The 19047-nt window shown below is 37.9% G+C and overlaps 1 protein-coding gene across 1 annotated transcript in view; it reads left to right on the plus strand.

The window, feature by feature from the left end:
* DAAM1 (dishevelled associated activator of morphogenesis 1) overlaps positions 1-19047 on the plus strand; it is a 155656-nt gene that overhangs the window by 97115 nt on the left and 39494 nt on the right. The window contains exons 4-12 of the mRNA XM_037503441.2: positions 5939-6010; positions 11811-11905; positions 13858-14191; positions 14721-14831; positions 14949-15052; positions 16211-16277; positions 16505-16622; positions 17018-17156; positions 17440-17498. Of these exons, the coding sequence (XP_037359338.1) occupies positions 5939-6010; positions 11811-11905; positions 13858-14191; positions 14721-14831; positions 14949-15052; positions 16211-16277; positions 16505-16622; positions 17018-17156; positions 17440-17498 (1099 nt within the window). The remainder of the gene's footprint in view (positions 1-5938; positions 6011-11810; positions 11906-13857; positions 14192-14720; positions 14832-14948; positions 15053-16210; positions 16278-16504; positions 16623-17017; positions 17157-17439; positions 17499-19047) is intronic.

Below are 19047 nucleotides of genomic sequence, written 5' to 3' on the forward strand. Positions count from 1 at the left end.
GTTTCTAACAGTGCACATGGAGATTTATGACTTCAGTTGGCCAAATGCACGCTGCTCCAGCCTGTGATTTGTGGTCTAGTGAACAACCGCAAAACATGACCTTTGTAATTGATTGACCTTGGCACAGCCTATTTTGGGCCTTACTAAGAGCATCTCAAACTGAAGAAAAACTCTGCCATCTCTTACGTAGTAGAACTGTGATATTTTCAAAAGTTATTCTTGAAGACTTTATTTTAAACTGTAATTTGTGTCTCACACCAATGACAACCTTCAGCTGCTACCAAGAAATTTTTTGCCACACACATTTGCAATATATGTTTGGAGATTTAGAAAAATATAACATGCTTTGGGTAAGTCTTAACCCAAATCATAGTTTCTTTGTCTGCATAAACAGTTGACATTAGGGTAACACTGTGTTTTAGAAATAGAAAATTCAGTGAGAGAAGACTGTTAGAAATGTTTTTAATTACTTGCTATGGGGTGTAGAGGGTGTCCCAGGGTAGAGAATAGACATTTCAAATGTTGTAGTGTCTTCACTTGATGCATTTCTTGTTACATAGAACATCAGCAAAAGCAAAGCTGTTGTCCTAAAATAGTAATATGTTTGGTCATTTTTAATATCATTATGCAACTCTACTTCATTCTTTTTTACTGCTACAAATTTATTTATTGAACCATCCCCCTTTCCATACTTTGGTAATATTATTATTTGGGAATTAAAATAGCATGGCAGTGAAAAAAAATTGCAAGCCATGTATCTATGCCTGTATAGATATGTAATTATGGCTAAAAGTAGACTTAGGGGTCAAAGCCTTTGCAGTCCTAGTAACAAAGACTTGCAGTGGCCATAGCTGGACATTCTGGAATATGTCATGACCATCCTATCTAACACTTATTGAGCATGCTCTGTGTACTGTTCCCAGTGCTTTCTTTACTTGTGGTAACTTATTAAATACTCACAATGAGCCGAAGAGGTAGACACCCATTTTCCAGACAAGGGAAGCAAGGCTGAGTCACAAAGAGATATTACTTAACTCGCCTCTCTGTAAACCCCGCATGGTAATGAGTGACTGAGAATCATACATGTCCATTGATGGTGACAGAAGCTGAACACCGGCAGCTTGGATCTGCACAGAAAGGTGGCAGTGACCTGAAAAATGCAAGTCCAAACATACAGCTGTGAATGTTTATCTCGGAAAGAATGCAGACAAAGGAAGAGTGCGAAATTTATTCTTATGGGCAAAGTAATACTGAGAAAAATAAAGGCACTGGTGAACATTTAAAGAAGATAGAGGGAGAATTTCTTGAAATTTTTACTAGGCACTCAGCAGTTATTAGGAATGAAAAATGTGGCAGTTGAAATTGAAGTGAGGCTAGAAAGACTGTATATCTTTATCTTCTAAAAGAGTTGGTTGATTAAAGCCTGATTTAAAATAACAAAAGTCAGTGTTCTTAAATTTCATCTTTCTAGTAGGTTTGCTTTAGCTTTGTTTGTTTGTTTGTTTTCAGCATCTGAGATAATGGAAGCAGAGTAGACAACCAGGAATTCAGAGTGGTAGTCAGTGCAGTATACAGGTGAAGACAAAGTGTGAAAGGTGAATTCCAACCAGCAGGAAATATTTTTGTCCATGAATCTTCTCAATGACTCACAGCCTCCCAAGGAAACAGGATGAGTTAGATTGCAGAAATAATAAAGCAGTTGTTTGATTTTCCCCTCTCCAGTAACCATTGGCAGGGAAGGAAAGGCAGTAGCTATTGAAAATGAAGCGTTGTATAACTGGGTCATTGAACAACTTAATTGTTTTTAATTTATATTAGAAGTTGCGAGCTCAAACTATGCATTGCATGCAGTATTTTCCATGACATCTCACTCTTAGAGCTATGAATCTTGGGCTTTTAGAAACTTTTAAAGAAGTCTGGTTTTACCCCTCTTATTTTGGAAAGAAGAAAAATGGAACCCAGAAGTACTAAATCTTACCAATAAAAAGCTGATTGAGGGCCTCCACTGGTGGCGCAGCAGTTGAGCGCTGGGCTGCAAAGCTGTCCACGCCTCTACAGCGCCAGTTCGATCCCCGGCCACCAGCGAGAGTCCCACGTGGTGGGCAGACCTCTCCTGCCTCCCGCTGCTCCTCTCGGCAGTGTATTTCATCAGTATGCCTGTTCTGTTCCCACTCTGGCTCTGGTGAATTCTCTCAACCCTCCTGCACTTCTGACTGTGCCCAGTGCTTGTATAAATAAATAAATAAATAAATAAATAAATCTTTTTTTTTTTTTTTTTTTTTTTTTTTTTAAAGCTGATTGAGTAAGCCACACAACTAGGTCTGGAGTATCATCTTCAGAAGGCCTATCTGGTCATCTTTTTACAATACCATTTATCTGAAAATAATTGTAAATATTCTCAAGAACCAATAATCAGTGAAGAATTTAATAACATAAAATGTTTATGTTATTCTAATACCTAATTGCCTAATAGACTTTCTGAAGATAAGAATATGAATCAAAATTCTTATAAAATTTTCAAGAGGGAACAAATTAGATTTTAATATGGATTATCTGTTCTGTAAATAGAATAAAAAAGCATTGAGTGTGATTGTTAGAATTTGTAATCCTATAGGCAGCTTTCTCTAGGTGTCATTAAGTGTTACCAACAGCTTTAAAAGGTTGGGGGTAGGGAGAAGAGGAGAATGACTTTTTAAAAAAAATACAATGAAGTCAGTATGCTTGCTTATTAGAGAAAAGTTCTCACAGAGTTGGTATCAGAGGTCACCAAAAGTAGGGTTAGATGTGTATGATTTAGGGAGGGGGTTTGTTTACAATTCCAGTGCCCAGAACCACTCAGTGCTGTCAGCTCATCTTCAGGAGCTCTTGAGAAATCATCCTAAAGGTGATCTTTTAACTGAAGTGTGTAACAGAACAGGAGAACAGGTTAGGAAAGAGCTTCTTAAGTACTATCTGTTTGCACACATACAAAGATAGACAAGGCATTGAGAGGATGAAGAGTTACCACAGAAAAAGTCTAGCAAAGGAAATCAGAGGTAACTTGGGTTAAAATTCAGAGATGAATATTCAGAAATGTTGAATGTTCCAAAAATAGCAATAAGGTTTGGGGAAAGCTGAACTCATTTTTGGACACTAGCCATGTTTGAGTTTCTTATCATGAACTAGTCAAGAGTGAAAGGCCAGCTTCTGCACTTAATATATGTTACTTGTGATTAATCTGCAGTCTGATCTTTCTCGCTGCCTCTTAATCTCCAGCAGGATCTCTTTTGGCAGCTCACCTGGCCTCTTTTTGCCTCTGTCTCCCCTTGAGTATAACAACAACTATCTCATAGGGCAGATTAAATGATTAATACAGTGCTTAGAACAGTCCAGTGCATAGTAAGCTGTAGATGTGTTGAATGTTGCTGTTGCTGCCATTACAACTAATAAAATTTATACAGTCGTATGTGTTTTTCCACTTGTTTCTCCTGAGCAAATAACATAGAACTGAAACATATGTCTCAATGGATAATACATGTTGGCGGCTGGTAATGACATAGGATCCTGTGGTCTTCCAGGAATAGTATATACATTGCACTTCTGAGAGAAGTTGCTTTCATGGATTTCTTAGGAGAGTTCCCTTCCCTACCCTCCTGGCATGTCTCAAGGCAGGTGCTCTTCTGAGTATTGGGAAGGACAATTGTGTTCATCTCCCTTTGGCCTGCGCCGTCGCAGAACTGCAGACCTGAGCAGGCACACCAAGAGGAAGAGAGTTGATTCACATAAGTGAGTTTCATTAAGCTACTATAACCCATGTTGTAAAAAAGGACCAGAACTTCACAGAGGAAAATAGAGATGCATTGCTAAAATGAATTCTGAGGATCACCTCCTAAGAAAAAAAGAGATAATACTTAGTGCATTTGCAAGAAGCTTTCACCTATGTTAGCTCATTTGGTCTTCTTAGCACTGAGGCATATGAAATAAAAATGAGACTTTCTTCCCCTTATTACAATTATCACAGCTAGGTCGACTCAATCTATTTACATTACTTGGGCATTTCTGACATCTAAAGATTGTATACTAACCTACAGTTTCTAAAATGACCTCTGCTGTGTAGCCATGTGTATTAAGCTTACAGCAGATAGGTACTCATGGGACCCTGAACGTGGCACATGATATGATATTATTGTAGTTTGGGGGATCTGCCCTACTTTGGGGAAATAAAAAGATCTGGCACCTTCTATTTAATTTTATAGATTCAAAAACCATTGAATGTCACTGTGGGCTTTGACTCGCTGAATATGTTGGTAACAGTGGGGTTTTGCTAACTTTAATACACCATTTTAAGAGAGAAGGGTTCAGCATTTACGCTACCAGTGTGAGCTATTTTATTAACAAGTTAATAATAATCAGGGCTGTTCTAAAAACTCATCAGATTCTCTACACTCTTTAAAATCATGGAAGTGTAATCCAGTCCAGCTTCAAAGCTACTGCTGTGACCTTTGTCCAGTCATCTGGCTTTACAGTTTCCACATGAAATTCACTCAATTGCCTGAGTCCCGAAACCAGTTACTGCCAGCTTTCAAGGCACCCTAAACCCTAAACATTTTTTGTGAAACATTTTGTGTTCATTTTTTGTGAATACTTAGTTTTGAAATTACGTTTCTTTTGCCTTTCCCAAGTAGACCTGCCTAGGAGATTTTGCTTAGAGAAAGTTGTGGGCTCTTTTTTTTTTTTTTTTTTTTTTTTTTTTGAGGTACAGTACAGTACAGGACTAAAATTAAAAACCCCATCTTGATACCACTATCTCTGGATTCTGACACCAATAAATAGATGCTAAAGCAAAATAGGGGGTGACTGCTTTATTGTCAGATAGCAGCTATGTATGCTGGGCCAGCACTTCTCTAAGGTGACATGAGGAGAGGATATTAATTGTATAAGGTGCTATTTGAATGTGAAGCTAGAGAAGAGCTAAAAATGTCCTCATTAAGTCTGTTTGATGCCACAAATGACTTCTAGTTACAGAGATTTGCAAACATTCATGGATATCCCTGACTACAACATCACCTTCTGATGGACTCAGTGCTCTGATGGAGCAGAGGCCTGAGCACCCTGATACTCTGTGTGTGTGTGTGTGTGTGTGTGTGTGTGCGCGCGCACGTACGCACGTGCTTGGATCCACAAAATCCAAGTCAACTCTGGTGTCACAATGGTTTGTAAGACACAAACGGACTGGAGTGGTTCAGGAATGGCTTCCCAACCTCCTGTGTTTCAGTGCCCCAGAGCTCAGAGACATTCCATTTTCTATCCAAATACAAGATGTCACAGCATAAGGGTTGGGCCTGGGACTAAGTTTTGTTCCCTTTACTACCTTCTATTCATTTTTAGACTTTATTCTACCCCCTCATCTGAAGAGGGAACAACTAATGAAACCTTTCTTCAAAATTTATACTGTCTGCTGGAGTTTGAATAAAATGAACTGACCAATTCTAGTTAACAACTGACAGAGTCCTGTGGTCAGTTTAAAGGCAACTTTCCTTCTTGTGGATTTCATCCAGATGAATAATTCAGTACTATCCTCACTGTGACATAGGACCCAGAGATCCTTTGTTCACACAACAAACACAGTGCCTTTCTTAATATTACTGTGTCCCTGAAGGAAAACAGCTCACACCCTGGCGTGGCAAAGCCACCATTTAAATTCCCCTTGATATATAGTTTTGAAAATGTCCCCTTTGCCACACTAACTCAGACTTTAGCACTCTCTGTGGAAATTGATGGTCAGGAAGACCATTCTAGTGAAATGGGCAGTCCAATGAGTCAAAGCCAACATGTAAAGACAAAATCTGCATCTCACTGTCTCCTCATGGTTTGTGTAGACGCCCTAGAAGTCAGATGTGCTGGGGACCATCATGTGTATCTGTCTGGTGGTATATCACTTTGTGTTTTTCCTCTTTAGGACCAGGAAGAAAACAAGGGAGCAACAAGTTGGCCTGAATTCTACATCGATCAGCTCAATTCCATGGCTGCTGTAGGTATACTTTATGTTCTATGACACAGTTTAAAATGCAAGTCTAGTACAAAGCACACAATTGCATAATAAATTCACTTGAGTAAGAGCTACCAAATATTATCTTTACAAACTCCATTGCAAACTCAATGTTGGGAAATAAAAGAGGGCAGGAGTAGTACTTGGCAAAGTGATTTTTTCCAGTATGTTTTAAATAAAATCAGCACACACTAAAATATAAGTGAGTTTAATGTTATGAAAGGAAATGTAATCTTAAATCTGGCTTATGTTCAGCTCTAACTTGCAGTTGCTCTTACCAATCACTGGAGCTTAGTGATGCCTGCACAATTCTAAAAGTTACTGCCATTTAAAAATAATACCATGAAACAATTCCTTCCTGGTTTTTCTTTCATTCTCTTTCTTAATGAGGACTTACTTAGTTCCTGGGTTCTTGATTTTACAAGGCACCAAAGTGCTTTTTAACTCATATAAGTAACAGGAGTTACTGGAGTAAGCTGTTTAATGAAAAGACATAATAATAATGGTCCTCAATGTCCTTGAGAAATCTTTGGCGCATGGATTTTTGGTTTAGTAACTGCTTAAAATGCATTTACTAAAATATATGTTCTGATTACAAAGATGTCTCTGTGATGTCGGTGTTCTGAGCAGTTTTCGGGGTACCTATTGATCCCAGCTAAAATTTGCAGCAGAAAACAAGTCATCAACCTTTGAACTTACTGGCTTAAATACCGTTAATATTGATAAAAATTGAAGGTTGCCCACAATGGAAAGCAGTCTTTGCCTAAGTAGCTATACTCATGATTTTGAGAATCAATCTATTAGATTCATTTTGAGAGAAAAACCGTGAAGGAATTGTTTCAAGCAGATGCTAACTTCCATAGTATTTTTTTTCTACCTTTCTTTCCTGCCTTCCCCTGATTCTTTATTGAGGATTGTTTTCTTATCACTTAAAGCAAACATTTTAGATTATCTAATGTTTTGCTGCTGCTGCAGAAGTTAAAAACTGACTAGAGTATGTGAATCATTCACACTTGTGCTAAACTTTTAGAAGCCTTGACTTTTGGTAACTTCCTCTTTTTCTAGCATCTTCTTTAAAGGTGCTTCATCTGCTGTCACACAGTGAATAACAGACAGGATAGCAAATGTGAATAGGACTATATCAATTATGGAAGAAACTGCATATAAACTTTTGCCCTAAGCCTTTCTTTTTTTTATTTTTTACATCATTGTTCATTATTCAACAATATTTGCTTCCCTCCACCTCCTCAGGTGTAGTCCCCATAGAGTTTCCTTCACCAATGCACCAGTGCACCATCACCTCAGTCCCCTGTGCTCCTCCCTCCCTCCCTCTAATCCCTCTCCCTCCTCCTCCCCTGCAGTATACTAGAAGGAATTATGCTCAATGAAATAAGCCAGAAGGAAAAAGAAAAATATCGAATGGTTTCACTTATTGCAGGAGTATAGGGAAACCAAATAAGATATCAGTGTAAAAAAATAATAACAGTACAATACACAACAAAGCAAAAATGGACAATTATAAATCAGAGCCCCAAGCCTTTCTAATCTAAAAGCACAGCAGAAAATAACCACGAAATCCTCTTCTTATACAACGCATCTACACAATGGCAAAGATGAAAAAAGCGTGCGTGACCTAAGCATGTGTATGAATATGCTGACAGAATGTGAGATTGTGATGACCATCAGGGATTTTCTGTGCATTTGCCTAAGCTATAATATAGAACCATTTATATTCCCTGCATGTAAAGACTATTTTTCTGAATTCTTGTTCCTGGGGCGGCGGGGGGTGGGGGGGGTGGTGGGAGGTGTTGGCCAGGCCAGGGGAAGTGGGTGGGAGGGAATAGCAGTCTACAGTCAGGCTCTCTCTTTATAATTAAGTCAGCATTGTTTGATGTCTAACCAGGAAAGCTTCTTCTTTGTTACTGGATTCAATTCTATAAATGGAGAAGTACTAAGTACTACAGATTTTTCCTTTCTTCAAATTTTGAGGCAGTTAGCTTAATTTGTTCTTTAGTGACTTAATCCTTGCCTTCTATGGAGTGAATCTGGATTATTTCCTGCACTAGAGGGTCCATGATGGGCCGGTTACATGGCACTTCTTCAAGAACCTTTCTTGTGGAAAACCCTTTGCTACATTCATGAGTGGTCTACATTTTAATTATATTTGCTTCCGAATCCGAAATCCTTTCCAAGAATATCTCAAAGCTATTAAATTGTCAGTCTCTTTGCTATTCTTTATGTGTTAAATACCCAACAGTGCTTTCCAGTGCTGCTTTACCATCAAGCCAGCATCTCCCTAGGACTAAAGGTAGAGGGCATTAACAGTTCAAGGATTAATGAGGCTTCAGAACTCCTGCAGACATAAAGGAACAAGAAGACCTTATGAGATCAGAAACCATAAGCTGAGTTTTCTGTTTTTCTCGTCATATTTGTTGCCACCACCACCCCCTCCCATAGTTCTGGCTAATTTCTCTGATAACTGTGAGAGAATTCCTGATAACACACAGCAGACATCCTGAGAACATTGTCTCTGGGGACCAAAAAGGACATTATTACTCTAGATTGGCAACTAGACTCTTTGTCTCTTTGGTTAGGGAATTGTTGAAGGGACATTTATCCACACTGTCATCATTCATTGTCCTAAGCATCAATATAACTACTACTATGAGTGTCCAGCACATGAAAGGCAGTGTAACAGGCATTTCACATGTTGTAGATCTTTCCAAGCACCCTATGCAGTAAGTGCTATTTATAGATAAGGTCTCACACCCAGAGAAAGGCTAGTTTACCCAAGGTCATCTAATTAGGAGATGATAGAGCTGGAATTTAAACCTATCAGTCTAAGCTCAAACACCTTTTCAGTTTGTCTTTCACTCGCCTTGGTTTTTAAAACTCTTTGGCACATTAAAAGGGCCCGGTAATACCACCTCCACCCCAAACTTTTCTGGGGTGGGGCAGGCATCTGTTTTGTTTTGTTTTGTTTTTTCTCCAGAGTCTGATAAACAGTCTAGGCTGAGAACTGCAGCCCTTTTTGGTCTGTGAAGCTGTTTGTGGAACAAGTTCAGTTACTTCAATTAAGCCTCATAACAAGAATGCTTTGTTCTTAAAAGAACCCCTGGGTGATCAGTTGGCTTTTAAAAAGTGATGAACAGAATAATAAAATTGTGAAGCCCAACAAGTTCAAAAATAACCCAGGCTTTCTGTGTCTGTGTCTTCTCTGGGTACCCTCAAGGAGGACAGATGTAAGGTGAAGTCCAGTGTGTTCAGCAGGCTTGATTTCACACTAAGGAAATGTTTCAAACAGGAGCTTAGTTCCATGCTCCCAGCCAGAAATGAATTCCATGCCTCATCTATACATCTCTCTCAGACCTACATGTTTCACTCTTTATTCTCTGTCAGGATGCACTTTGTCCTTCACCTACTTTTCATGGGCACAAGGATATGCTAAGTGCATTGAGCACCCAAAGAAGTTGCCACAGGCCTGACCTGTATGTGCCAAGTGCAGACTTGATATTTGGCATTGTGGTCTTCTTCAGAAATACAGGCATATCCTCCTTTGCTGCCAAAACTTGCAAACTAAGTCTTCTTCCCAGTTGTTAAGCTTAAAAATGTAAAGGAAGTTACTTTATTTTGAAAAGTTTCTGTAGAACATCAGTTTCATCTGTATGTCCTCAGTGTTCTCATACAATAAACAGAATTTTAAATCCAAATCTATCTTATCACATACAGAAAAGTGAATTGTCTTCTGTTTCATAGGAAGGTAATGCTCCTTATACTGGGGAAATTAAATCCCAATTTAATTTTCTTAACATTTCCTAAATCTCCCAGCTCTACTTGGGATGTAATATAGTCTGTTTTATTCAGATGTTCCAGTCTCCATGGTCATTAACAGGATAAATGCATACACCTTTATTTAGTATTTGTGAGCCACAATACTATTTGTGTGTGGTCTTTAATTTTTGGGATAGTTTTGTGTGATTAAGCTCAGGGAAAAGGAGTGATATTCATAAAAGGCTTGATTCTGAGCTGCAGATTTAAAGTGATTGCTTGAGTCTAAACAAGTTCAGCTGTGTATAGGAGATTAAACATACTTGGCTGGATTTGTGCTGAATTTTCCAGGAGGTGGGTCTCAGAGCCATGAAGGAATTCATTGGCTATTTCCACATGCACTTTCTCCACCCCCAGTCTGCCTGTGACAGCTGTCTAGGAACATCACAGGAAGAGGACAGCTTTAGCAGAAGCAGTAACAAGTTTAAAAAACAAGAGTTTACTGTTTTTATTTCAGTTCCATAAATGATACCGACATATTCATTTGCCTTGCAGTTTACTCTCCTAATTGCAAAGTCAAATTTAGTCTTTAGTTAACTTTTGAGTTCTTAATACTGATACTGTTGACTTGAAAAATTAGGTCACTCAATGATTTGTGGTCCCGAAAAAAGGGGAGAGGCTAGATCACTGACACCCATGTGACACCCATGGATAAGAGCCAAACTTTCCTTTTTAACTTGCTTCCCAAAAATCCTTTCATCAGAACTAGTAACAAGAGGCCTCCCCAGTGGCGCAGTGGGTTGAATGCAGGCAGCACTGTGAAGCTGTCCACAGCCTCTGTAGCGCAGGTTCGATTCCTGGCTGGCCAGGGAGATTCCCACATGGTGTGGCAGACCTCTCCTTTCTCGCCCGCTGCTCCCCTCAGCAGTGTATTTCAGTCAGTCTGCCTGTTCTGCTCCCCACTCTGTCTCTGGTGAATCTTCTAACCCTCCTGAACCTCTGGCCTGTATCACAGCTCTTGTATAAAAATAAATATATCTTTAAAAAAAAAAAACAAACTGGTAACAAGTAAAAAGACTGAGACTACACAAGCACCTGTTCAAAGTAGGGTAAAGAGAGGGAAGCCCATAAAACCTCACTCGCACTCATGACAGCTTAATATTAACTGAGACCTGCTTCCTTACAACCTGATTTCTCAAAAGCCACACACCTGCAGCATTAGGATTGCCTAGAAATGAGTCAGAAGCGCAGCATCTTAGGCTTTGGTGAACACAGACATATCAAACAAGAGCCTAAATTTTAACAAGATCTCCAAATGATTCATCTCCACGTTAGAGTTTGAAAAGCATGGCTCTCACAGATCTCTGGGTGGCAGAGCATGTCTACACACACATGAACACATACATCACACTCATACATACATACATGCACTCCATATACTGGTTTCCAAGTGATATTAAATCATTTCTAAAGTTAAGCATTTATTCTGAGGGACTTGTCCACCTTAGTAGCAGATCCGATTTAATTGTTCCTCTTAAAAAAATAACTTGATGTAACAAAAAGTATAGAAAACTATTACACTTTTCAGCAGAGTCATAGGAGAGATACTGTGAGAGGATTGCAGCCACTTCAGTCTGATGGTTTGCTGCTGTAAATTTTAGTTTCCAGGATGTTCTATTAAACTACAGGTCCAGCCTTCTTTCTCTCAATTATAAATGGTAGTATCTTTATCAGGGTATAGCGATAGAACAGTTATACAAACATCTGGGCAATTAATCTCTACTAGTATTTCTAAGCATTTCCTTATAGCGTTAAGATTAAAAATAACTTATAGACGAGATAGCAGATTTGTATAATTCTTGATGCTTTTGCTCTACACTTTGGCTTATAGTAAATCTTAATCACAGATTTATTGATTGCATTAAAAGTAATGGTAGCACATAATCTGTAGGCTTGTCTGCTTATGCAATAATTGAAACAATTTGAAGAAATAACTTAAGTTTTCTTTACATAGAGAAAATCTCTGCTGGCATTAGAGAAAGAAGAGGAGGAGGAGAGAAGTAAAACTATAGAGAGTTTGAAGACAGCACTAAGGACAAAACCAATGAGGTAATTCCCCCCTAGGTAGCATGTACTATTTGTCTCTTCTTTTTCTTCTTTTTACTGTTTTCTTCTGTCCTTTCTTCCTCCCTTTTCTTCTTGCCTTCCTTTTAATGCATTCGTCAAGCTTTCAAGGAAATCTTAAAAGTATGCAGTTTAAATTGCAGATGAAATATTTTAGCCATGAATTTTCATTAAATCAATTTTCTTCAATTAAAAGACAAGGAGACAGTCACTAGCATGGTTAAAATAAAAAAGAGACTAGCAACTGTTGATGAGAATGTGAACAAAGTAGAACCCTCATTCATTGCTGGTGGGAATGTAAAGTGGTACAACCGCTTTGAAAAACAGTTGGGCAGATTGTTAAACATAGTGTTGCCATATGTACCAGCAATTCTACTACTAGATATATAGCCAAGGGAAATGAAAACATGTCCTCCCAAAATTTTGTGCGTGAATGCTCATATCGGTATTGTTTATAATAGATAAAAAGTGGAAGCAATCCAAATTCTATCTGATAATGAATGGGTAAATAAAAAGTGATATAGCCATACAGCAGAATATTATTTGACTGCTAAAAAGGAAGAAGCCAGACACAGAAGGTCACAAGTGATTCATATGACATGTCCGACATGTCCAGAAAAGCCCAGTCCTTAGACATAGAAAGATTAGTAGTTGTCTGCTGAAGAGAGGTGGAAATGGTCTTTTGGGGTCGATAAATTGTTCTGAGAGATAGTGGGAATAGGTGCACTACTCCATGAATATATGAAAAACCACTGAATGGTATACTTTAAAAGTATGAAGTTTATGGCATGTGAGTTGTATTCCAATAAAAGTGAAAAAAAGGGCAGACTTTCTGGCAATAGTGATTTGCCTCCTCTCTAGTAATAAGCTTCTGCTGTTTTCCTCCTGTACCTTCAATTTTTCCATTAATGCTTCTTTAAGTCTGGTGGGATGTGGGGTACTGATAAGAACATATTTTTTTAGCACAGTTGTTAAATGAAAGCCAACTGGTTTAATTAGTTTTATTATATCTGGATCATATAGTGGTTGGTTAAAATGACGATAAAACAAAGATTCCCTTCCTTTATTTGAATATAAAATGCTACTAAGAAAAATTTACTGATTCATCAATAACCCTTATAAATTATATATCTGGGATTTTCTAGCCTATTTTAACTAGATCAATGTTTTCTTCTGTGTATATATTCTGTATTCTCAGATGTTAATGGGTAGCCAAGGCTAAATAAATTCAGAAGTTTCTGAGTAGTCACTTAAAGTACCTGTAGGTAAGGTCATGTTACTTTTGAACTTTTCAGAGGCTTTCACATGCACTTTTCAATTGTGAACTATTTTCATTGATAAATTTTATAGTGAACAATAATAGTTACGGTAATAAAATATTGCTTTTTATCTGTTTTATATATTGGGAGCCAATGTATCATCATACAAAAGATGATTTTTCTACAAAATTGTAGAACTATAAATTATCATTTATTTGACAAGTAAATATCCTGGAGTTCAAGCATGTACTTTGACTGTCATTGATAAGGGGGTCTGCCTGAGTCACACTGGTCAACACATAAAAGTGCAGGGGGGCTGCATTCTACAGTAACACAGCCTCAGCAGATGACTTCAACTCAAGCCTATATGTGGGTTCTGAGTGTCTGCTTGTTGTTTATTTTCATTGGTCTATTCATCATAAAATATATCAGTTAAGATGTATTTACCTCAAATGGAAAGATCTTTTCACTCTTTCTGGTTAGAGCTGACCATTGGGTCCTTGCCAAGGAAGAGACCAGAAATTAAGAAGAATTCATCAGCAAAAACCTTATGGTACTTTAAGAAGTGTATTTCTCTTTTTTCTGTCCTGCCCCCTCCTCTGGACTTTTCCATCTAGATTATTACAAAATTTCAAAGAGGCTTAGTTCTGATACACTTTAACCTTCTTCTCATGACAGGTTTGTAACCAGATTCATTGACTTAGATGGCCTATCATGTATTCTCAACTTTCTAAAGACCATGGACTATGAGACCTCAGAGTCTCGAATACATACCTCTCTCATTGGATGTATAAAGGCGCTAATGAACAACTCTCAAGGTCGGGCTCATGTCCTGGCTCATTCTGAGAGTATAAATGTAATTGCTCAGAGTCTGAGCACAGAGAACATTAAAACAAAGGTGGCCGTGCTGGAAATCTTGGGCGCTGTGTGCCTGGTTCCCGGGGGTCACAAGAAGGTTCTGCAGGCCATGCTGCATTACCAGAAGTACGCCAGCGAGAGAACCCGCTTCCAGGTGAGTGTGCCTCCATGCTTTGGTTATTCCTCTGACAGGGGGAAAGGGAAGGGAGAACATAACTTGAAATTTCTCCCTGTGGTGATTACTCACCCCATGATTCCAAGCATCTCCTTTTTTCTTAGATTTTAGTACCGGAGAGTAGAATGTACTTTCTGCAGTTGATCCATCTGGAATTTTTGATTAACTGAACTTCAAAATGTGGCCCTACTTCCTACACAATATAGCACACATCTTCTGAAGCCACTAAGTGGAATGGTCCCTGAAAATGTTATTAGTTGCCATTCTTGATTCAGGATCAGTGTTAACAGTGATGTCACCATTTTTGTACCTGGCATACATGTACATACGACATATGTGATGTTAAGAATTTTGAATGTGTTTTTAAGTACTTAGATGGGGAAAGTGACTTTCTGTCAATCAACATTCTGAATAAAGTTTTTATAATCCTGACTCTAAAATAATGAATAAATGACTATAAGGTTGTTAATGATTCAGTCCTTTGTTTTTATGTTTGTATCCTTGATAGACCTTAATTAATGACTTGGACAAAAGCACAGGGCGGTATAGAGATGAAGTAAGTCTCAAGACCGCCATCATGTCCTTCATCAATGCCGTGCTCAGCCAAGGCGCAGGCGTGGTAAGACCCTTCTGTACCACAGTTTTAAGCATAATGTTATTAAAGAATAATGTTTAAAAAAAGTGACTGTAGTCAATCATAAATATATAATATATTTTATCACCCTTCCACTTTCAGGAAAGTCTGGACTTTAGACTTCATCTTCGCTATGAATTTCTGATGTTAGGAATTCAACCTGTAATAGATAAATTAAGGGAACATGAAAATTCAACATTAGATAGGTAAGTCAGACTATTATAACCTGAGAGAGTTCACACTCTTTCCAGCCTGTGAACTACCTTCTGTAATATAAGGAGCTGGGACCAGAATTTTAGTTCAGCTAACAATGGTTTTATATTAAGACTTTCTAAATGAAAGAAGCATCATGTTGTGTAGAGAACTTAGTATGGGTTTTCAGGTATTAGATCTGAATTTATAGCCTACTCCTGCTTCTTACTTTCTTTGTATTCTGGTCAAGTTACTAAATTTTTCTGATCCTTACTTTTTTTATACAGCAAGAAATACAATAATGATGGTGATAATTTAGGATGACAACTGTCTTTCAAGACTGTTATGAAATTGACTATACAATGTGTGGAATCACTTGACACCTTTGATAAGCATTCTGTAATTGTTAATTTCTACCTTCCTATTCATTTATTCTTGTCTGCAATCATTTTATTATTATCATACCCCACTAGTCCCAGATGTCTTCCTTCTACCTCTCTTCTCCCATGTTCATGCACTCAGGCATTTTCTTCTCCTTGATATTCTCTGAACATACCAAAATACTCTTGCCTCATTCTCATTGCACTTGCTGTATCTTCCCACAGATACCCAGATGGCTTTTTCCCTTGTTCCCTAACAAAAGACCTTTTCCAGCCTTTCTGCACATTAATCACCTCATATTTATCTTTTTCTATTCCCATTACCCCAATGTATTTTTCTTCAGAGAACTTAGCATCCCCTGTGTCTGCATTGTAGAGTGTGGCTCAGTAAATATTGGAATAAATAAGTGAATGATATGAACATTCTTCTGTGATCTTTAACACAGCAGCTAGTCAAATGTAGGTATATGAGCTTGTTTTTCTAGAAATGGAGTCTGTGAACAGACTAGATAATTTTTGGATTTGATAAACATTTATTGTCTACTAGAGGTAAGGTATCCTAGACTTTTAAATTTATCTCTTATTGCGATTTCATCTCAGCCAAATGATGGATTTCTTTTTTTCCCTTAGAAAAAGCATAGTTAAGCAAAGATTTTCAAATTGTGATGTCTTATTTATTTTAGAGATAATCCCCAAAAATTTAGGAAAGGCCTCAGTGTTAATGTCTTGACTCCTGTGTGCCTATGTTTGTAGGTTGTTCTGCTTCTAATAGCTTCTTTTTAATTCTCTCAGGCATTTAGACTTTTTTGAAATGCTCCGAAATGAAGATGAACTAGAATTTGCCAAAAGATTTGAACTGGTATGTGTGCTCACAGTTAGTCTGATTTGACTCACTAGTGCATGGAATTTCCCTGTGTGTGCGCTAGAGTAGACATGGACCAGTGTATCCTAAGAGCAAAACCAGAGTTCTGTTTTGCTACCTAAGTGGCAGGATTAGCTTCTGTTTGCCTTGGATTTGCTTATCTTGCATTTTGGGAACTGAGGACCTCAGGCATTTTACTTAGATATCTTTTTCATATAAAACAGGTTCACATAGACACAAAAAGTGCGACTCAGATGTTTGAGCTGACCAGGAAGAGGCTGACTCACAGTGAAGCTTACCCTCACTTCATGTCCATCCTGCACCACTGCCTCCAAATGCCTTGTGAGTGTGTTTGTGACTTACATATGTGATTTTGAATGTTTAAACATTGTGCACAGGGCTCTGTCTTAAGAACAGTGCTTTTAGTTTGGGTGCACACCAAGGGCTCCAGATTTTAGGGGTATTTGAAGTTCTCAAAATGAAATCAATTCCAACTTACTTTGTTTCAAAAAAGATATATGCCTTACAACACAGTTAGAAAGGGATAGTAGACGGTACCTCGCAATCAAATAATAGATCATTGCATGTCAGGATTTCAGAAACTTCGGGGAGCTTTGGTACAGATGGTGTAAACATTTCTCTGGCTTTCTGACTCTGGAGGGTGGTCACTACTGAAAAATACTGTCTTAGTTTAGAAACAATTTAAAGTTTTATTTCTACCATTCTTTTCTTTCTAGACAAGAGAAGTGGCAACACTGTTCAGTACTGGCTGCTGCTAGATAGGATTATACAGCAAATAGTTATCCAAAATGACAAAGGACAGGACCCTGACTCCACACCTTTGGAAAATTTTAATATTAAGAATGTCGTACGAATGTAAGTTTATTTTTATTTTACAGTCTATGAGAAGATAGTGACAATGTTGTTTATTTTATCCTACTTCAGATATGAGCTAGTAGAAGCTGAAATGTTCTAGCAATCAAATATGAGTTCCTGTATATACACATGTACTATATCTAAGAAACATCTGGGTTTAAATGGGTTTCAAGCATCCTGAGGGTATTCTCTACAGTAGATGATTTTTGTACATAGACAGCATGCATTTCGCAATGGGCTTTTATGTTTTTTTGTAATGAATGCTCCTTTAACTATCATACAGGTTGGTTAATGAAAATGAAGTTAAGCAGTGGAAAGAACAAGCAGAAAAAATGAGAAAAGGTAAACAATGAGACTCTGACAAGACCATGTTGCTGGTTATTAGGCAACTCTGTACATATAAGGAATTTGCATTGATAATTTTTATTGACTTCAGTGCATCAAGTAGCCTTCTTTTTCCATGTCTTAGAGCATTTTTCACTGGTTTTTCCTGACTCAGGTTATGTTAGTTGTCATGCTAATTCCCAAATATTTTATCCTTGTACTTTAATCATGCAATTTTTTTGGAAAAACTGTCATTTGCAATTTAATATTGAATTAAATGAATTCAAATTTTCATCTCAACCCTTCATCACTCCCACTCTTTAAATGACAGTGAATTTTAAGAACTCTGATATGAGATACCAGCAATTGCCCAAAATTTTAGGCAGTTTAGTTTCAGCTGCCTAATTCACCACGTGATCTTAATTTGGCATCACTTCTAAAAAGGGAAATCATACAGAAAAAAATGACTGATCACTGTAGGCATATGTGCTATGAAACACTAACAGACCAGCAATTGGTAGATATTTCAATATGTCTTTTATGTTAATATGCAGCATTAATTCGTAAGAGGATCATTTGTGTCCATCACTCTGCTGGCTACTCACAGAATGGATATAACTCTCTTATTTCAGAATATTAGCAAATTACAGTTGGCCCTTTGAGAAAATAATCATATCCCCGACCACTATTCTTTCACTGTGTTGGTCAACTGGCTTCCATTTTCTTGTCCAAGTTATTCAGTCACAGCCAGTGAAATACAACAGCACTTGCTTTGTTATTTAGCATGTTGAAAGCAAGGTCCAAGAGATCTGAAACATTTCCTGTCCTCTCTCACATTTGTCCTTTTCCATTGAGCAGAAAAGCGGGGTGCCACTGGTAGTAGAAACTATCAAATGAGAAGTACAAATAGGTTATCCTCATGGAAATTCAGATTACACTCAAATAAAAATAAATGAGGATGGGCATACATTTTTATAAATAAATACCATAAACTGCTGTAGAAAGAATAGACACACTGACTAGAAGGGTAAAAAGAGATCATACCAAAGAGAAAACCATCAACGAGTGGCAATTAAGGGAAGCACTCAAAAACCTGGAGAATGACGTGCGCACGTTGAGGAGAGTACTTGGGATGTAAGTTTTAGGATTGTTCAGTCGGTGAATACTTATTGAAGCCTTACCGTGTCAGGCACTGTACTAGAAGCTGTGGGCCTGAGCCTGAATTCTGCCCCTTACTGACTGGGTAGGTAAGCTAAGTCGTGTCCTTTTCTCCTCACTTCTGTAAAGTGAAGATTAAACCTAACTTACAGGGTTGCTGTGAAGATTAAATGACAAAACAAATAAAGGACTTTAATATAGTGCCTGGAATGTTCAGGTTGCACAATATATGATAGCAACTATGGTAGGATTAGGCAGCTATGGTGATACAAGAAGTAATGGCCAAAGTCAGGCTGGAACTGGGTGGTTTACAGTGAGGTCGTAGGTACAAAGTAAAAGAAGAGATGTTACAGGTAAAATTAATTCTTTCCTGGAAGCTTCAAGAAGCAAAGTTGTATTTAAGAGAGTA

This window comes from Talpa occidentalis, unplaced genomic scaffold (assembly GCF_014898055.3).
Source record: "Talpa occidentalis isolate TD23 unplaced genomic scaffold, MPIMG_talOcc4v2.1 talOcc4.11, whole genome shotgun sequence".
NCBI classification, from domain to species: Eukaryota; Metazoa; Chordata; class Mammalia; order Eulipotyphla; family Talpidae; genus Talpa; species Talpa occidentalis.